The sequence below is a fragment of the Henckelia pumila genome, chromosome 3, assembly GCF_033568475.1.
Source record: "Henckelia pumila isolate YLH828 chromosome 3, ASM3356847v2, whole genome shotgun sequence".
Lineage (NCBI taxonomy): Eukaryota > Viridiplantae > Streptophyta > Magnoliopsida > Lamiales > Gesneriaceae > Henckelia > Henckelia pumila.
The window spans coordinates 38363117-38384764 of NC_133122.1; the positions used below are offsets into that span (position 1 = coordinate 38363117).

The following is a 21648-nucleotide window of genomic DNA, read 5'->3' on the forward strand; positions in this document are numbered from 1 at the left end:
GTGCCACGTGTTGATGATCCTAGGAGTGAAAACGAAGATGTCCAGAGAAGCGATACAGAGCCAGAGATATCATACGGGGAGTCTAAGGAAGAAGATGATGACGATGTTGAAGATGTGAATGATGATGTACATGTGAATATCCATGCAAATACTGATGAGGGAACATCATCTCGTCCACCACCTCGTCAGAAATTACAGAGGCAAGATGTTCCTTTCTTTTCTACCACTTCTGATATGCCATCTTTTTTCAATACATATTTTGGAGAAGAGATTCCTGATTCTATTGACGTACCTCATGACATGCGGACAAGATACTATAATGAGGAGAGAGGAGAACTGTGTGTAAACATGGCTTTCAAGGATAAAAAAGATATGATTGCATCTGTAAAGGAATATTCGGTCAGAGTTTCTAGGCGTGAATATCTTGTTGTTGAGAGCACACACATTTTGTGGAAAATTTAATGCAAAAATGATTCTTCCACCGTGAGATGTCGTTGGGGTCTTCGCGCATCTTTCAAGGAGAAAACAGGTTATTGGAAAATAACCAGATATGGTGGGCGTCATACATGTATATCAACCAACGTCGGCATAGATCATCACAACTTGAATAGTGATATGGTTGCACATACACTATTGGGCATTGTACGATGTGATCCTTCGTACGAGATTAAATATATAATAGAGAGTGTGAAAGATAAATATGGATATCAAATCTCGTATACGAAGGCGTGGCGGAGTCTGAAACGTGCAGTGGAAATTGTTTATGGAACTTGGGAGAGCTCAGTTCAATTACTACCAAAATATATGCGTGCTCTTTGCAAATACAATCTTGAAACAATTGTCGACTGGAAGCATATCAGAAACAATGAAGAAATAAAAACATTGAACTATTGTTTTTGGGCGTTCAAGTCGTGTACTAATGGATTTCGACACTGTCAAAAAATCATTAGTGTCGACGATACACATTTGTACACAAAGTACAAACACAAAATGTTTATCGTTGTCACTCTGGATGCTAACAATCAAGTTCTACCATTAGCTTTTGCAATTGTGGATGAAGAAACGTCTGATTCCTGGAAATGGTTTTTGGAAAATATTGGACGGCATGTTGTATATGGCGAAAATGGTGTATGTCTAATATCTGATAGGCACAAGGGAATCGTGTGAGCCGTTGAAGATCTACCATATTTCAAACCTCCACAAGGTGTGCATCGTTTTTGTTTGCGGCACGTGTGCTCAAATTTTAATTCCAGGTTCAAAGATGTGCATTTGAAAGATTTATGCTGGGAAGCAGGGAGTCAACATCAAGTTTGTAAATTTGATGCAACAATGGAGGCAATTAAGAACAAAAATATTTTGGCACACAAATATTTGGATGGAATATCAAAGAAAAAATGGAGTATGGCCCATGACGGAGGTTGGCGTCGTGGAGTGATGATGACCAACATGTCCGAGTGCTTAAACAGTGTGTTGAAGGGAGCTCGTAGACTGCCTATATCTGCAATAGTACACTTGACCCTTCTGAGATGTGTCCAATACTTCATTGAACGTGTGACAAAAGGTCAACGTATGGTTCAGGAAAATCAATTGTGGTCGGATTATGCACGGCAAAAGTATGAGGAATGGGCAAAGAAATCTAGTGAACATCGTGTTGTTAAATATGATGTACGATCACAAACTGCTTAGGTTGCGACCGGAGGAAGGCCAAGTCGCGGACAATACATGCAACTGGTGAGAATATCAACAACAGATTGTTCATGTGGTAAATGGACAATTTTCGGCATCCCGTGTTCTCATGCTATTTGCACCGCTAAATGACACTCGTTAGATCCCACGACACTTGTGCAGTCATGGTACAATATATCGGAGAACCTCGCAACGTATGAAGGAAGATTTGAACCTCTTGCAGATGAAAGATATTGGGATCGTCCTATCTTTGAGTTGCAACACAACCCACTTAGACGTGAAAGAAGAAGAGCAGGTAAGGATACAACGACTCGACTAAGAAACGAGATGGACAGGCCGGTAGCGAGAGAGAGACAACAACGAAGAACTAACAGTTATAAACTTTTGAAATCTAATTTGTTGCTAAAAATATGTCTTGTGATATATTTAAATTTGTATATGTCTATTTTTTGTATTTCAGGAGCATCAGATGAACGTGGACAATAGATTGCTTGACGAAAAATGTATAACAAATAAATGTTTGTAGGTAGCATATGCGTTTTATAATTTTGTCATATAATGTATGCATTTGAATAAGATATGTATTTGATATTGGTTAAATGCATTGATCTATTACACTACTAGCATTTTTCTTCATATTTGTTTGAATCAACTTAATAAAGTATTTAAAATAATTGTGGTATAATTAAAAAAAACTCATACGAAAAGAAAAAAAATAAAAATCACATGCATAACTAATTATCAATTACTATAACACAAAAAAAATATATCATGATTGTTCATGACAATTGCAGTTATACAAATGACCACCGGTACCACAAGCAAGTGGTCTACGTCTACGTTGTCCTCTACGCACAACAGGAGCATCAACAATTTCTTCAGTCCTCTCTTGTTGCTCATCTGAATAACTAGGGAATATTACAGGTGACGGAATTTCTTTCAGGAGCCAGAGTATTGCGTTGACCAGTATTAAGAAGATCTGTAAAACTTTGGATATTTTCACAAAATGGAGTATGATAACCGGCATCAACATATGAACCAGATGGTCATGCACTGTAAAATCCACCGAATGGTCCGGTATTGTACAACCCACTAGATGGCCCTGCGTTGTCAAACCCACCAGATGGACCCGCGTTGTAGAACCCACCAGATGGACCCGCGTTGTAGAACTCACCAGATGGCCGAGGAGGAACAAACCCCAATGATGACTGATGCGAATCAGGGGATGGCACACTAAAATTTTGTGGAATATTATTGTGTCCGCCAATATCTAATATGGCCTAAAACCAAGCCCAGTTACTGCAGGTGATATAAACCGTATAGTAATGCGATCAAACCATGGAAAGTAATCATCATCGACTTGCCTAGATCTTCCGTGGCGTTCGCCTCGGGCAACATTACTCAATTTTCCATTCCAAAATAATTGCATCTTTATGATACTCTCTCCAATCTGTGTTGCGATGACCTGTTCTATTAACATTGTGTAGGTTATCGTTGTCAACTGCAGGCCTAGGAATAGATTGTCGCATTTTGAACTGCCTCAAGACCCGATCAGGACGATGCATCTCCACAATATCAAAACAAATCAGAGGACAAACACATCGCCAGATTCTATTATCGTATGTACTAATGATCGCTTTAACATCAACATCTTTTTTGTTGTAAACTATCCAGTTAAACTGCATAATAATAATAAAATCAATTTTAATTAATAAATAGAAATTAATGTAATTATTGTAAAGTTTTAATAATTCAATAACACACCTCGACATTAGTCATACGATCGAAGCAATCCCTTATAATTCTAACAGCGTGCGTTGGTGAATGAGTGTAACTAAATACATTTGACCACCTACAATAAAAAAATATTATTAAAATTATTACAAAATAAATTTTTAATTTATACAATGCTAATATTTTTTAAATATTACCGTGCACCATAAGGAGCATATGGAATATTTTCCTCGAATTCATTTTGACGCACAATCAGAGATAATCCATTCATATCAGGATTAACAAGTGTAATCCTGCTCCATGCCCATATCTGCCATCAGTAATAAATTAAATTAAAAATTATTATAATATGATATTAGATAAACTTAAAAATTTATACCTGTAGGATAAATAGAGGCCCGGATATTATAGCTTTTCCTATCCGTGTTGCATTGCATAACTCACGATATAGAAATGCCAGAACTGCACTTCTCCAACTATAAGATCTGATGCGTTCAATATCCCGAAGTAGTTGCAAAAAAATCAATCTAACAGATCCTCCTTGATAATCTGGAACCATGATTCCTTCAATAATCATTAATGCTACACAACGGGTATATTTTACGACATCTATTTCTGGACTATTATCATCGATATGTGCAGCCATGCAATGCTCATATAAAGCGGTCATCGATAAGTGACCACCTTTGAAATGAGACGTCAGTGGCGTAAATCCCAAAAAATTCAAACATATATGCTGTCACTCTTCAACTCTGTGTGAAACATCTATACCAATTACAGGCTCACCATCAATAGGCAGACTGACCGGTTATTTTGGTATGAATAAATTCTACTGGCAAGAGAACCAGGTCAAATTATAATAAAGTGGACAAAGGTCCAGATGTCGAACCCACAGGGACTGTAAAAATATGATTACCAAAATCTATTTATTTCTACTTAATCTAGACTAATGAAAAAAATGATTTCAGATTTTAAACTAATGAATAAAATTGCAAATAAAATTAAATAAAATAAAAACGCAGCAGAAAACTTTGGATTACTTAAAATTTGGGAAAAGTTCGATCAAGGACACACGTAGGTACCAGACAATTCATACAACAAGTAATCGATCTAAGATATCAGACTTAATCTTAATTTACGGGAATTTTCCTAATTTATTCGAAGGTCTATTTCTAGAACAATCAAACCTATTCAAATATTAATGAACTAATCTTTCGTAATTCTAATCAAATTTGAATGCATAAATCACCATGAAAATTCAGTAGACACCTAAACCGCATAATGAAACCGAATTCTATTTCTAGTCAGCTTTACATTATGTTGAAAATCAAAGTGATCTAATTCGAGACCTCCTCTGTCGACTTAGACTCGATTAACAAGCAAACAAATAATTGGCCAAGAAATTTGTAAGACGAAGATAAATTTGATAATAAATAAAATCAATTAAGTCTGAAAATCTCAAATAAACAAATCAAGTTTTTACATAAACTGTCTGGCCCAATCACGTGGCCTTGATCGAAAAAGAAAACTACTCAATAAATAAAATCATGATTAAACAAGGTTTTTAATCATCAAAAGTAAAAATAAAATAAAATAAAAGAAAAAGAAATCTTCTCCCAAGCCTGGTAGCACTAGCCGCCTCCTCTTCTCCGTTGAAATTCTGGAACCCTTCTAATGAATTAATAATTCCTATTTATAGTATTTTAATCTCCTAAAATTCTAATCCTTCCGCAACAAATATTTTCTCGGATTTAAATCCCTTCGCGACACGCGCTTGAGCGCATAATTTCCCTCACATGCGCGCAAGCTTAAAAATCAGAGGCCTCAATTCTTTATTCGCGCGCGCGCATCAACTTGTCTCGCATGCGCGCGTTCCTTCTTCAATTTTCTGGAATTCTAAACCCCGCGTGCGCCCGTCTTCTTCCTCGCTCGTGCGCATCTTGAAATTGTTGAATCATGTGCGCTTGCTGCAATTTTGTTCGGCGCCTTCTCTTGTATTTGCTGAAGCTGCGTAAATTCCATCTTGAGCTGCTCACGCCCGATCTTTTCACTTCTGAAGCATTGCAAATCTCTGGACAATTGTGTAGCGCTCGTGCCTGGAAATCCTCCGCTCGCGTCCGTGTTCTGAATACATGAAGCTGCTCGATTTCTTGTTTCTTCATGGCTTCTAATCTTGTACGATTCTTTGCTTCTGTTCTTTAAGTTCTTCATCTTGATTCCGCACCGACGCAACTCGAATCGATCTTCGTTTCAGTTCTTGCAGCTGTTCAATCTTGTATCTCGAAGTTTATGTTTTGTTTTTCTTCTTCGAATCGATGTCGCCTCGAACTTTTCTTCTTTGAAGCAGCAACCATCTTCACGAATTTGCTGCTCTTTCCTATACGCACAGCAGCATGGTTTCTCATGCTTTTTCATACCCTTTTTGCAGCAGCTCCTCATCTTCTTGGTCTTGCATTTCTTCGTTTGATTTGTACAGCAAATTGACTTCAATCTCCCATGACAAGCTGTGCACTTGTTCTTCATTTTGACAGCAGTTTCTACTCTTCTTCATAGCATGTTCACGCACAACTCTTATTTTCCTTTTGATTCTGAAGTTGTGCGAATTCAATTTCCTAGTTGCTACAAGGCGATGTGCGTTTGCTCTTTGGTTTTCCCTTCACAATTTGCACATATGCTCTGATTTTATCTCTTGAAATTTTGTAGCAAAGCAATCGTGAAATCAATGTCGTATGTCCGTCATTTTCTGTAAAATAAACAACGGGAGTGAAATGAAGACAACTTGCATAAAATGACACTAAAACATAAATAAAATGATACGAACTAATGCAAAATAAATATAAAAGCATCACAATAATATGCATACAAAATGTAGTTATCAACACCCCCATACTTAACTCTTGCTCGCCCTCGAGCGAGACATGCAAAAACAAAATGCAAACACAAACATGAATAAGGATAAGTCATGAATGTGCACAGCCTCCGAGAAGTTCAATCACAAAACATAAAACACATACATGCTCTCAACTTTTCATAATACACTTTCGGTTTAACGTGAACGTGCGTGTGTGAAATGTCATTTCAGTTTCATGCAACTTAGACCGAATTCGTCTCAAATCTGCTTAGCGACCTGTGACAAATTAGTGCAAGTTTCACTCTTCAAGTGCCCATTTTTTCCAACGACCTCTAGACATACCCACCTCCCTTGAGATAATGAGTTATACACCTCCGGATTTTGCACCCGGTATTGCTTTAGCCCCAATAATTATCCGTTGACTTAGCTACAATTGGCTAGGATACGAAAAATCATTCTATTTTTTCTTTTTAATACCCTCGTCTATAGCCCGGATGGAGCATCAATCCCATTTAACCCGCATACTTAGCCTTTAATTTAATTTTTTATAGGATTTTAATCCTTTCAAGGCCCGGATGGAATTGTAAATTTTTTTTTTCTAGGTGCGTCCAAGATCATTAGTGTAAACTAGAGCCTCATCAAAATTCATAGAACACAATCAAGATCCACAAACCACCTATTGCCGTGCAATGGTCAAACAGACAGAAACTTCATCAAATCTTTTGTTACAGTCCACTGGTCTAACATTAGTGCTTAAAAATATTTACGGTTCAACCTACAGTTTCTCATGTCCAGTCAAGAGCAAAATTTTTCAAAAAAACATTTTTTTTTCAACATAACTTCATCATCATTGGCTATCATGACTCATCCTACCCATGCAATGCAAACAACAACAAAAACACACTATATGCAAACAAAAACGAAACACAACAGATGCAAAACAAACACACAAATCCTATAAACTAGTCTAACATTAGTGCTTAAAAATATTTACGGTTCAACCTACAGTTTCTCATGTCCAGTCAAGAGCAAAATTTTTCAAAAAAACATTTTTTTTTCAACATAACTTCATCATCATTGGCTATCATGACTCATCCTACCCATGCAATGCAAACAACAACAAAAACACACTATATGCAAACAAAAACGAAACACAACAGATGCAAAACAAACACACAAATCCTATAAACTAGTCTTACCCCCCCCCCCCCCCCCCATACTTATCCAAAGCATTGCCCTCAATGCTTCAGAACAATGAACAGAATGCAAACAAACACACAATGCAATGAAAAACAAAAACACAAAGAAAACAAAAATAACACTCCCCTGGTTTTCGATTCATTCTCTTCCTTCTTGACAGAATCCTTCAGGACGATATCAGAATTCTAGAGTACGGCAGGCACGACCAACTGGCATGGGAAAGAAACAAAAATCAAATAAAAACAAAACAAAAACCGAAAACAAAATAAAATTAAAAAAAAACAAAAGCAAAAACACTGGGTTGCCTCTCAGTCAGCGCTAAATTTATAGTCTATAGCCTAACTATACTCCTCTCTGAGTGGCGACATTCAAGGTGGTTTATCCACCGTCTGTGAAAAACTCGAATCAGTCCTGCACTTGCATGCTACACCATTAAAGAATTTGTACAAGGGATTAATTCCTGCAGACAACTGCACCTGCAGACATTCACCAACATCGGCATAAATTACATCAATAAAATTAACATCAGAGCAAGATTTGACAGTTGGGCTATCAGTAGCCGACTTAAACATTTTAAAAACAACTTGCTCATCGTTCAATCTCAGAACCAACTCTCCCTTATCAACATCAACTAGGGCCCTACTAGCAACAAGAAAAGGACGCCCTAAAATCAGTGGAACCTCACAGTCCTCATCCATGTCAAAAATAACAAAATCTACAGGGTATATAAAGTGTTCTATCTTGACTAGAATATTCTCCACTATCCCCCTCGGGTATTTAATAGATCCATCAGCAAATTTAAGGGAGATAGAAGTAGTTTCTATATTTTCAACACCTAGTTTTTGAGCAATAAAATATGGCATTAAATTTATACTCGATCCTAGATCACACAACACATTATCAAAATACAGACTTCCAATATGACAGGGTATAGAAAAACTCCCTGGATCATGAAATTTTGTTGGAAGCTTCTTTTGCAACACCGCCGAGCACTCCTCCTTCATTGTGACTTGCGTAAGATCATTCAATTTTTTCTTATTTTTCAGCAGGTCTTTCAGAAATTTAGCATATCTCGGCATCTGAGCTAATGCATCTGCAAAAGGAATGTTAATATGCAGTTTCTTGAAGATTTCAAGAAACTTTTTAAATTGAGAATCAAATAACAATTGCTTAGCTCTATGGGGAAAAGGTAAAGTAGATATATCAACATGCTCATTAACTTCAAATTTCGAAGTTTTACCTTTCTTACCTGCCGTGGATGAATTTTTAGCCCGCACATCCTCCTTCTTCTCAGAACTTTTCGGCCCCTCCATGGTCTCTGCTTCCGGTTGCTTCTCAGACTGTTCAGATTGTGATCTCGTCACTACCATAATTGCATTCACGCCCTTGGGATTGAGCTCAGTGTTGCTCGTTAGAGATCTAGCAGGACGATTTGACAATTGGGAAGCAATTTGACCCATCTGACTTTCCAACCTCTGCATCATAGCTTCTTGATTTTGTAAGCGAGCCTCAGTACCCGCCACATATTTCATCATTATTTCCTCAAAACTTGGCTTCTTCTCCTCTTGCTTGGGCTGCCAGTTCTGATTATAATTGTTGTTGTAGGAGTTGTACGGCTGTCGTCCTTGATTTTCTGTAAAGTTAACCGCTTCAACTTCAAACAACTTTTGTTCATCTTGCAGATTCCCTTGAACTGGTGTTGTTTTCATGAGTGCCACTTGGTGTGTCAGAGCGTCGATCTTTGCATTCAGAGCCATCAAAGCATCGACCTCTAGAACTCCGGCCTTTTTTTCCTTCTTTACATCCGGCCACCCAATGTTACTCTCTGCCATGTTGCCAATGATCTCCTAAGCTTCAGCTGGCGTTTTCTTGAATAAACATCCATTGGCTGCAGCATCCAGCATAGATCGAACCGATTGATCGGCTCCGTTGTAGAATGTCTGGGTCTGCTGGCTTTGAGTAAGATTATGCTGAGGACATGTCCTCAACATCTTTTTGAACCTGGTCCACGCCGCATGTAGAGATTCTCCCTCCTTTTGCTTGAAAGATATAATATCAGAGAATAACTTAGCCATCTTCGTAGGAGGGAAGTATTTCTTTAGGAATTCATGGACAAGACCCGTCCAAGTAGTAATACAACCAGTCGGCAGATCATCGAGCCACTCCAAGGCTTCGCACCGTAGAGAGAATGGGAATAACCACAGTCTCACTGCATCAGAGGTTACCCCATTGAACTTGAATGTGTCGCAGATCGACAAGAATCGCTCCAGATGAGCGTAAGGATCCTCAGTAGAAGTGCCTCCAAACCGTGCTTGAAGTTGGATCATCTGAATAGTGGAGGGTTTAAGCTCAAAGCTGTTCGCCTCAACAGCGGGGCGAACGATGCTGGATCCATAACCTTCAACCGGAGGCCTAATAAGATCCCAAACAGTGCGGTTGTCAACTTCTTCTGCCATCTCTTCCTCAAACTCAGAACTAAGTTCCAGATTAAGATCTCTCTTAGCACAACGAATTTTTCTGAGTGTGCGTTCTATCTCCAAGTCGAGTGGTAGGATATTTTTAAAAAATCTAGATCGACGCATGCACTAGCAGACAAGTACCTGACAAACAAAAAGAAAATAAAAAAAATTCAAAATTTTATTAAATAAAAAAAAACAGTCTAATCTCAAGAGAAATAAAAATTCTGATATCATAAACAGTCCCCGGCAAAGGCGCCAAAAACTTGACCGGTTATTTCGGTATGAATAAATTCTACTGGCAAGCAAACCAGATCAAATTATAATAAAGTGGACAAAGGTCCAGATGTCGAACCCACAGGGACTGTAAAAATATGATTACCAAAATCTATTTATTTCTACTTAATCTAGACTAATGAAAAAAATGATTTTAGATTTTAAACTAATGAATAAAATTACAAATAAAATTAAATTAAATAAAAACGCAGCAGAAAACTTTGGATTACTTAAAATTTGGGAAAAGTTCGATCAAGGACACACGTAGGTACCAGACAATTCATGCAACAAGTAATCGATCTAAGATATCAGACTTAATCTTAATTTATGAGAATTTTCCTAATTTATTCGAAGGTCTATTTCTAGAACAATCAAATCTATTCAAATATTGATGAACTAATCTTTCGTAATTCTAATCAAATTTGAATGCATAAATCACCGTGAAAATTCAGTAGACACCTAAACCGCATAATGAAACCGAATTCTATTTCTAGTCAGCTTTACACTATGTTGAAAATCAATAAACTGGCCAAGAAATTTGTAAGACGAAGATTTGTAAGACGAAGATAAATTTGATAATCAATAAAATCAATTAAGTCTGAAAATCTCAAATAAACAAATCAAGTTTTTACATAAACTGTCTGGCCCAATCACGTGGCCTTGATCGAAAAAGAAAACTACTCAATAAATAAAATCATGATTAAACAAGGTTTTTAATCATCAAAAGTAAAAATAAAATAAAAGAAAAGAAAAAGAAATCTTCTCCCAAGCCTGGTAGCAGTAGCCGCCTCCTCTTCTCCGTTGAAATTCTGGAACCCTTCTAATGAATTAATAATTCCTATTTATAGTATTTTAATCTCCTAAAATTCTAATCCTTCCGCAACAAATATTTTCTCGGATTTAAATCCCTTCGCGACACGCACTTGAGCGCATAATTTCCCTCGCATGCGCGCAAGCTTAAAAATCAGAGGCCTCAATTCTTTATTCGCGCGCGCGCATCAACTTGTCTCGCATGCTCGCGTTCCTTCTTCAATTTTCTGGAATTCTAAACCCCGCGTGCGCCCGTCTTCTTCCTCGCTCGCGCGCATCTTGAAATTTTTGAATCATGTGCGCTTGCTGCAATTTTGTTCGGCGCCTGCTCTTGTATTTGCTGAAGCTGTGTAAATTCCATCTTGAGCTGCTCACGCCCGATCTTTTCACTTCTGAAGCATTGCAAATCTCTGGACAATTGTGTAGCGCTCGTGCCTGGAAATCCTCCACTCGCGTCCGTGTTCTGAATATATGAAGATGCTCGATTGCTTGTTTCTTCATGGCTTCTAATCTTGTACGATTCTTTGCTTCTGTTCTTTAAGTTCTTCATCTCGATTCCGCACCGACGCAACTCGAATCGATCTTCGTTTCAGTTCTTGCAGCTGTTCAATCTTGTATCTCGAAGTTTATGTTTTGTTTTTCTTCTTCGAATCGATGTCGCCTCGAACTCTTCTTCTTTGAAGCAGCAACCATCTTCACGAATTTGCTGCTCTTTCCTATACTCACAGCAGCATGGTTTCTCATGCTTTTTCATACCCTTTGTGCAGCAGCTCCTCATCTTCTTGGTCTTGCATTTCTTCGTTTGATTTGTACAGCAAATTGACTTCAATCTCCCATGACAAGCTGTGCACTTGTTCTTCATTTTGACAGCAGTTTCTACTCTTCTTCATAGCATGTTCACGCACAACTCTTATTTTCCTTTTGATTCTGAAGTTGTGCGAATTCAATTTCCTAGCTGCTACAAGGCGATGTGTGTTTGCTCTTTGGTTTTCCCTTCACAATTTGCACATATGCTCTGATTTTATCTCTTGAAATTTTGTAGCAAAGCAATCGTGAAATCAATGTCGTATGTCCGTCATTTTCTGTAAAATAAACCACGGGAGTGAAATGAAGACAACTTACATAAAATGACACTAAAACATAAATAAAATGATACGAACTAATGCAAAATAAATATAAAAGCATCACAATAATATGCATACAAAATGTAGTTATCACAGACCCCAAATAATGGAAATATCCTGTAAAATGATGGTTGCTTCACCACATCTAAAATGAAAGGTATGTGTTTCACGTCGCCATCGTTCAACCAAAGCAGTAATTAAATGATTATCATATTGGCGAGATCCACATAGCAAAACACCATAAAATCCCATGTTATTTAAATATGCAATCACACGATTGTGCAGACCATGATCATTAAATAACTGCCAAATCAAATTATCGGATCGTTTGACTCGAACTATGTCATCAATTGTTTTTGTGGAAACTTCTGACGACATATGTGTTGCTTGTAAATATAGCACACTGAAATCTATTGGCCCTCGATTTGTTGTCATCCTGACAAATATACTAACAATTATATAATGCAAACCAATAAACACATATTATAAAATTACAAAATAACAAAACATAAAAATAAAATAAAATATAATAAATTTTAATCTATGCATATAACAATATATGTCTATATATGCACATATTTAATATAAATAACGATAACAATAATATATATATATATATATATATATATATATATATTTCAATCTAATAATATATATTCTATATTTATATAGTATATCAATAATAAGGTAATATATATGTATATATATCTAATATAATAACAATAACAATAACAATAATAAAGTTTATATATATATATTTTAGTCTTTTAATATATATATATATATATATAATATATATATATATTCCATATTTATATAGTATATCAATAATAAGGTAATATGATAGGGTAATAATTAGGAGGTAATTTAGGTGTAATTAGTGTAAATTAATTACAAATTTGAATAATTAAATAAATAAATATTATCAATAAAATTTAAAATAATTATTTGAAATATTATTAATTTAATTTTAGTTAATTTTACATATATTTGTATAAAAAAATTCATTAATGGTATATATATATTATAATTTTGGTTCAAAATATGATATTTGATTAGATATTCCAAAATTTTAAATTTGATTAGATGTTTTAATATTTTGGTTTAAAATCTATATCTTTATGTAAGTATAATGATTTTAAAATAATATTATTATATTTACACACTTGATAAACATAATAAATATTATCATAGATATTTTTTTATCATTACAATAGATAATTATAACAATATAATAAAATATATAAATTTGAACAAATAATAACAAAATAAGTAATAAATAATTTAATTATGCATTACGAATTTGAGTAAATAAATAAATATTTTCAATAAAATTTAAAATAATTATTTGAAATATTATTAATTTAATTTTAGTTATAATATTAATAACATCCACCAACAACTACAAATGTTCACCCGCTCTTCCTGATTCCAGTCTTGGAGGAAGGGAGCTTAACTATTCTTTATTATTAATACATTTAATTTTTATTATATTAATATAATATATTTAATTATAAAAAAGAAGAAATTTGAAATATATACTAAAACATATTATTAAAATAAACTTAAAATTCAAAATAATGCTTAAAAAAATTCTGAAAAATAATCCATACCTTTAAATGGCTTTTTTTTTAAGTACCTACAAACAACAATTAAACATATTCAATTATAGTAACTCAATTAAACCAAAATACCCAAATTTCAAAACTCTAATCTCGAATTTACCTTCAAATTTTGAAATAGAGCTCCAACCAACCTAAATATTTTATTCCTAGCTTGAACAACGATCGGCGGCGATGAACAACGGTGAAAAAAAACACGATTGATCGGACAATGTTTCCGAGATGGCGAAGAAAACTCGAAAAATTGGTGTAAAAAAAAAACTCTCGTTGCAAGGATTCCAAAACTACTCTCGGATTTGCAATCGGACGAACGATGACGGAGAAATCTACTGTCAAATAAACTAAAATTGAGAAGAGGAGGAAGAAATGCTGTAGAGATAATAATGGAGGAACGAAATTGTTTCTGAAAAAATTAAGAGAGGTGGGTGGGGCAGCAGAAATAATAATGGAGGAACGAAATAATTTTAAATTGGGCAGCGTCCGCGCCCCGTGGCGGAGGACGATACCTACGTGTACACGAACGTCCGCTGTCAGACTTGGCGTTTTACGGTATTTATGAAATTTTTTTTATTTTACGGTATTTTTTAAATTTATTTTTTAATTTACATTAGAAATAAAAAAAAAACCCGTAAAGTTAGCCCTATACAGTATACATGCTATAATTATCTATTGGAAAAATTATTTTTTTGGTCCTGTATGTTTGTCACTTTGCGATTTCAGTCTTTTATATTTTTAGATTTTAGTTTTAGTCCGCTATCTTTATTTTTGGCAATTTTAGTCTTTTTTCCGACGTGGCGCTGATGTGACACCAATTCATTGCTGATGTGGAGTTGACGTGTACAGTGTCACGTAAGCATTTTCGAATAAAAAGAACCCAAATTGCCAAAAATTGGAATGCAAGACTAAAACTGAAATATGAAAACATAGAGGACCAAAATCGCAAAATAACAAACATACATGACCAAATTTGCAATTTTTCCTTATCCAAATTATACTTTTAGATTATTGTTTCCAAGTTAATTATATTATATTATTCATTTTATCATTGTAAAGGAAATTAATTTCGTATTTGTGAGCGATGTACGGTTAATTAACCATGCATATATATATATTTATCAATAAATTAAAATTTTCAAATAAAAATATATTAACCAATGTATTTATTAAAACTTATAGAATAAACAAATGGGAAAAACTTATAAAACTGCGTTTACTAAATGTGGAAAAAATTTTTTATGGGATTTTAATAAAGTTTACCTAAACTATTGAAATTTGATTAAAACCGTGCACCTTGACAGCTCAAAAACATCCAGGACCCAACATTTTATTCCTCATGATCCCCCGAGATTTTCGGGTAGACCTCTCAAATCTTGAAAGATTGTTCCCTAATTTTTCATCTTTCATATGGTTTAGACATATACACATATATATATATATATAGACGTGCTTCGTTCTTTGATTTTTGTCCTTCATTTGGTGGTGGCTATCTTGCACCAGATTTAGCTAGCACCCCTTTTTAATTATCTCTAGGCTTTCTCCACCACCACAGGCTGAGCCGCCACCGCCGGCCTTCACGTTGCCGAAGAGCATGGCCCGATTCCTCAATCCCGATGTCTATGTCATCTTTCTTCTTTTTACGTCCCTTTTCATAGCTATCAATGCTAAAGACAACGAAGTCGGTAAGATATGTTGATATATATCATGAAGAATCAGAACTCTCCATTAATTACAGATATGTGGTGATATGCTTGAACACAACGTTTCGTGGAATGGTGAAACATGTAATTAATTAAGCTCGGTTTGGACAAATACATTAAAATGTGTTTACGTTTTATAAGTGAAAAAACTTAACGTATGCGTTTGAATAAAAAAAATTTAAGACGTTCTAAAACAGAGTTTTCCCCAAATTAATATAGTTTATAAAGAACTATTGTTAGGTTTTTTTTTTGATGTTTTTGGAAATGAATTAAGGTAATGATGTAAATCGAAACATTTTACTTTTTAACGGTAAAAATATTTGTATATCATAGTTGTCTGAACGCATATTTGTTCTTAAAAATATAACTTTTAAAACATTTTTATAATTTTTTTGTAAAAAACATGTTTATAAAAATGTATGGTAAGTATTTATCAAAACGGACCCTTACAAACTAATAAAATGTTTCACATATATATACATAATAAAAATCAATAAATTTGAGGGAAAATGGGAGGGAGCCTTAGATCCTAATAAAGCAAGGAAAAATCGTCTTATGAGATGTAACAGATAGGTTTTTGTGTATTTTAGAGGTGAAAAAATTTAGGGTTTATTTCATTTTTGATTGAGATTTAGATGGTTGAAGATTAATTTATAAAAATAAATCATCACAAAGAGCAGAAAAAAAAAATTTAACCAAGATCATGTGATGTTATAGCCTCATCGAGTACTTTATATTAACAGATCATAATGAACACCCTTTCAATTACTTGGGAAGAGATAAAAAGGGTCCAAAGAATTGGGGACACCTCAATCCAAAATGGAAAGTCTGTGAAACCGGAAAGATGCAGTCTCCGATTGACCTTCTCGACGACAGAGTGACAGTATTGCCTAGACTTGGGACTTTGAGACGGAACTACAGGCCAGCTCCGGCAGTGCTCAGAAACCGGGGGCACGATATCTCGGTAACATATGTTATATAGATCAAGAAACATATTGTGGGAATCAAGAAAATGCTTGAAACTGATCAAGAGTTGTTTGATTATCAGGTGACATGGAAAGGAGATGCTGGAGGTATTAAAATAAATGGTGTTGAGTACAAATTGCTGCAAGTTCATTGGCACACTCCTTCTGAACACACTTTGAATGGAACAAGGTGAATCGATCTTTTAAATATACTTATAATCAGAAATGTTCTCTTGTGTTTTATATTTGTTAACTTGATTTGCAGCTTTGATATGGAGATGCATTTGGTCCATAACAACTCCCGCGGAGACCTCGCGGTCGTCGGTATTCTATACAAAGTGGGACGCCATGATACATTCCTTGATAAGGTGAGTGCATATATATATGCTTTCATTTACAAATTTCTTGAGACACTACCAATAACATGGTGTTGTCCACTCCTATTTAGCAAATATCGAAACGTGGCGTTTTGAACGCCTCTATGGTGGAAAAGATTTAGGTTGCACCGTTAACATCATCTGCAACTTTTAGTATAGCTATTAACTAACAACCTAAATACGTTTTGGTCCTAGCTACAATGTGTGTCATGTACAATGTACACATAAATTTGTACTAATGATATATTGATGGTGGCCTTAATTCCCCTGTAGTTTGTTAAAAACCTTAAATCGGCTACCGCGGAAGGGCTTAGCGTGGGGGTTGTTGATCCATGGGGGATCAAGTTTGGTGGCAGAAAGTACTTCAGCTATTGGGGTTCCCTTACTATCCCGCCGTGCACGGAGGGGGTTCTCTGGACTGTGCTCAAGAAGGTGAGTCGTGGTCGCGGGGATCAAAGGCGAAAGCCGCATCTTTTTACATACAAAATCTAGTTGGTTTTTCAAAATGTTGCCTGTTGTTGTAGGTGAGGACAGTTTCAAAGGCTCAGATTCAAGCACTGAGAGATGCCGTGGATGATGTAAGCTAAGCTCATGGTGATTTCTTAACAGTGCATGAAACTTTTTAGAGCAATTGTCGAAAGTTGTCTTGATACGATTCATTATATTCCATTACAGGGATTTGAGTGGAATTCAAGGCCAACACAGGAATTGAAGGGAAGAAACGTATACATGTACGAGCCAAAGATTAATCCTTGAAAAGTACAAAAAAAGTACCTATGCCTCCTACCAACACTCAGAGTTCAGTTTGACAAATTATGTGTATTTGAACTTTGTAAGGTATATGATATATAAAGTTGTCTTTCCTTTCATTCCTCAAAGCCACTGCATTAATGGGTTTTCATCCAAATATCTTTGCACGTTGAATGTTGAAAATATTGATCAAGAAATTCGATATATACGTATTTGTCACCAAAAATTAACTTGCAAGAAAAATGCACTAATAGTTGCATAAAACATTGTAAGACAAATTGGATATAAAATAAAACAAATAGGGGATTGGGGCTGATTTTATGGTGCGCTTTGGCTCGCACTTGTTTTCGCGTGGGTTTTTCCATGTATTACTTTTGGATCACTCGGTGTTGGAAATTGTTATTTAATGAATTGTGGAAACAATGGACTTGAAAAGTTTGTCCCAAATGGCTTGAAAAATTTGTCCCAAGTGTTACAAATAATTTGAATTTGGTGAAATAAATTGGAGAGAAATGGGGAATTGGTTGTCCCACATTGGAACAACTCCAATTTATTGCTCATCTTATATAATCCAACTTGGATTATGGGATTGGGCCACTTAGAGCATCGGATGTTTTGTAAAGGGGCAAGACGCTAATCGATGCAACAAACATACGTGTGTGGCCGGCCGGTAAGGCGAGGTCGGTAAGAAACTACAGGTCGAGCGCAGCCCTCGCCTTGCGAAGCAGTAGGTTGGCCAAAAGTTGGGCGACCAACACGACTGTTTTTGGGCCTTAAAACGTGTTGTTTCGTGTATAACCGTATATATACGGTGGTTATAACACAGAAAATGATATACAGAACATCTGATAACGTATAGTCGTATACATCAGATTTCTGAAAAATCTCTCCCTCACTTTCTCAAAGAAAAGTTGAAACTTATTTTTATTCGTGATATTTGTAGTGATGCTATATCACGATCGTTAGTCGTTGTATCTTAAGGACGATTGCCGTCAGCGCCAACATTGAGCACTATTAACGGGCAATTTCGTCTTGCGGATAGAGAGATTCTCTCGCCTCGACTAGTTGCGGATAGAGAGATTCTCTCGCCTCGACTAGTTGCTGCCATTGTTGCTGTTGTTGTACAAGTTCTTCAGAATACGGAATACATCCTCATAACACTCGGGACTAATTAATCTCCAATAAGTGACAAAAAAATACATAAGAATTATTTTATTTTCATTGCGAAAAAAAATAATTAAAATTATCAAAATGTGAAAGATATAGAGTCAAAGCTCGTGCAGAAAATGTTTGAACCTCGACTAAAATTTGCTAGTTTCTTTAAAATTTTAAAATGGAAATGGTTTCAGTAATTTTATATACGGATGCAATACTATTTCACCCAATTAGTTAATAAGAGAAATTAATCAATTAATAATCAAAGGTCTTGATTAATCTGCATTAGTTATTGCAAATATATGATCAGGCAAAAAATGTAAATATAAAGTCGCGAGTTAGTATCATGCGATTTTCAATTCAATTACGCGACATCAAGTTCGCAGCATTCCCATTTCTGTGCGGCTCGGCGAGACAGGAAGCATTGGGTCGCTGGAAGCGAAGGATGGCGGCGGAATCGAACAATCTCGAAGTTACGCTGAAGCCCTTTTACCAGAGAGCTTCCGAAGCAGAGGTTTTGCATCCATCAAGCTCTCAAATTATTTGGTTCCCTTTTTATTTTTGTTTCTGCCATCTAATTCATTCTAAATACTCCGATTAATTTCAAATATGTGCTGATTTTTCTGATTTTTTTTCTTGATTCGATTATGTGTTTGGTGTAGTGTGTATGACATTTAGCGTTTATATTTATTAGCATTGTTCGTCTTTCTGTGTAACGAGCTTTGATTTCTCCTTGGTGCTGCTGAAATGTCCTGAATTTGAAACTTTTGACAAGAAAACTTGATTAGTTTGGCGGGAAGTGTTGAAGTTGAGTATGTTTAGGTGAGAAGTCCAAATTTGCATTCTTGGATGTATTATGATCTAATAATATCACACGGTCATAAGGTATAGAATTTAACTTTAAACTCCAAATTTGCATTCTTGGATGTATTATGAACTCATTCATTTACAAAAGAAACTGTGATATTTTGACCGAGTAAATAGGCATAGGCGAAAAGTTAATGTGTTTGGTTAAAGAAACCTACATAGTAAATAGTTGCATGAAAATTTTATAGTTTCTGTTTGGGGTGCAAGGGCACTGACCATCTGGTTTCACCTTTCATTTGGGCGAATATGGCTGACCTTAAGCTGAAGTATGATTACCATTGCTCTAGGGTCAAAGGCGGCAAGCTATTATTGTTATGAATTACAGTGTCAGTAGTTCGTTATTGTCAATGTGATAAAAACTTAATACCTCTTTTTTTTTTGTAATTAAGGAACGGTTGGCAAGACTCGAAGCTGCTCTTTCTGGAAATAAAGGTCTGTTTCAAAAAGTATATTAGTTTTTTCTGATTAAGCTCGGAAACAAGGTTTCTAATTCTTCTTCGCCTTTCAACGTGGTGCGCTTTAGACTCTGGAGACAAGGAACTGCTTAAGTTAGGGGATGAACTTCAGTCAAAGGCAGAAGATCCAAAACCTGAGCACGTGGTAGAGAAACAAGAGGTATGTTTCTTCATGTCTTAATTTTTCTGTAATTTTGGAGTCTTGGAAATCAATGTTTGACTCTGTATTTTTTCTGTGTCAGACTATGCAAGAGGTGATGCAGCTAAGGGTAGAAAATGAAAAGTTGAAATATCGAATCATCCATCTTGTTCGAGCATTGCAAGATGCTGAGAGCAAATCAGCTTTGAAGTGAGACATGGTAAATGTTTATGACAAATTTTTTTTGATAGCATTTGTTCAACTATTTTGAAGCACAACATTTGAACTACTGTATAGTTTAAAACATTTCACTGAAATCGTTATCATGAGCCATAATGTTTTTGTATAAAATTAGGCACTTGGTCCTATAACCTTTATTCTCTTCAACCTGTTTCCCAGGTGAAAATTGGATGAAAATTTATAGAACGCAAATCCGCGCCTCTCCAGAAATTAATGAAATGCGTAGAATAAATCACTAGAATCCCTCCTAATACGTTGATTTTGAAGAGCTGTTTTTTTTTTCTTTTCTTTCGAGGCCATCAGCTCAGCATGCCATCTCAGCTCTATTACTTAACTTTCCGTATTTTCTGCCAAAAATGCGTACTAGTTTTACATTTGATTCCAAGTATCAAACGTGTGTCCGTAATATTCAGTATCAGGGACCCCTACCTTTTTTTCAAAAAAAAAATTGAGCAAGGGACCCCTACTTATATTCAAGAAAATGACACATGAATAATGTTGTTTATCAATCTCACTTTCTTACGATTGATGAGTAGCAGAAGCCTTGTTAATGATGATCTTGTTGTCTGAATCAGTGAATGTTAACTGATGATGAAGTCCCTTGTCCGTGCTACTTAGATTAAATTGTTAACTTTGTTCCTGAAATATTTTGCATTAAAAAAGTAGACCGGTGAGTGCTTTGTTCATAAACTTCTTTTAACTTAATATTATTGTATTGAAAATAGAAGTTCTTTTAACTAAGACAAGCTCGTGAAATACCACGGCGCCTCTTCCTTTCTTTATGTTTGACCCTTGAATTCATCTTGATTCCATGGATGCAACGGTTTGATTTATCAGAATAGTCAAATTTGAGATATCTTTTCCACTGGCAATTATACCTTTGCCTGTGTAGGTCCTTGAGAGCTATATTTAGTGACCAGTAGTCTCGTTTTTGTGATTGGTGACAGCTGATCTCATTTTATATATCGATGGATGCACCTTGTAGGTTCACAACTCTCGAGTCTCGATTACACTCAGGGATTCGACCGAGGAAGACCCTTTCGTTTTGGAGCCCGTCATTGATGTTTGCCCTTTGGTCATATCAAGTTTGTTCTGAGATCAATTGCATCACATAATTTCACTCCCTTGCATTTTTTTTCGTGGCTTGACTGTATTATACAATGGTTTTCAAGTGTTGCAAAGAATGGGAAATCAATTGACACACACACACACGATAAATTCATGGAAAATTAGCGTTACTCCAA

The 21648-nt window shown here is 35.5% G+C and overlaps 3 protein-coding genes and 1 long non-coding RNA gene across 4 annotated transcripts; 3 read left to right on the plus strand and 1 right to left on the minus strand.

Moving 5' to 3' along the window:
• Nucleotides 1-615: 615 nt before the first annotated feature.
• Nucleotides 616-1686, plus strand: LOC140888503 (uncharacterized). The gene is made up of 2 exons (XM_073296193.1): nucleotides 616-1163; nucleotides 1254-1686. Exons 1-2 carry the CDS (start codon nucleotides 616-618, stop codon nucleotides 1684-1686), a joined length of 981 nt encoding a protein of 326 aa, XP_073152294.1.
• Nucleotides 1687-3135: 1449 nt separating this feature from the next.
• LOC140886547 (uncharacterized) lies at nucleotides 3136-3727 on the minus strand. The gene is made up of 3 exons (XR_012151600.1): nucleotides 3618-3727; nucleotides 3451-3538; nucleotides 3136-3365 (listed from the first exon to the last, which is right to left on the minus strand). It is a non-coding gene; the product is annotated as an uncharacterized lncRNA (long non-coding RNA).
• An 11458-nt stretch (nucleotides 3728-15185) lies between these two features.
• LOC140892879 (alpha carbonic anhydrase 4-like) lies at nucleotides 15186-17693 on the plus strand. Its single transcript, XM_073301915.1, has 7 exons — nucleotides 15186-15438; nucleotides 16200-16420; nucleotides 16505-16611; nucleotides 16687-16789; nucleotides 17072-17230; nucleotides 17323-17376; nucleotides 17474-17693. Exons 1-7 carry the CDS (start codon nucleotides 15348-15350, stop codon nucleotides 17552-17554), a joined length of 816 nt encoding a protein of 271 aa, XP_073158016.1. The 5' UTR covers nucleotides 15186-15347; the 3' UTR covers nucleotides 17555-17693.
• A 1367-nt stretch (nucleotides 17694-19060) lies between these two features.
• Nucleotides 19061-21648, plus strand: LOC140892533 (uncharacterized). Its single transcript, XM_073301451.1, has 5 exons — nucleotides 19061-19217; nucleotides 19960-20002; nucleotides 20094-20185; nucleotides 20268-20384; nucleotides 21390-21648. Exons 1-4 carry the CDS (start codon nucleotides 19149-19151, stop codon nucleotides 20376-20378), a joined length of 315 nt encoding a protein of 104 aa, XP_073157552.1. The 5' UTR covers nucleotides 19061-19148; the 3' UTR covers nucleotides 20379-20384; nucleotides 21390-21648.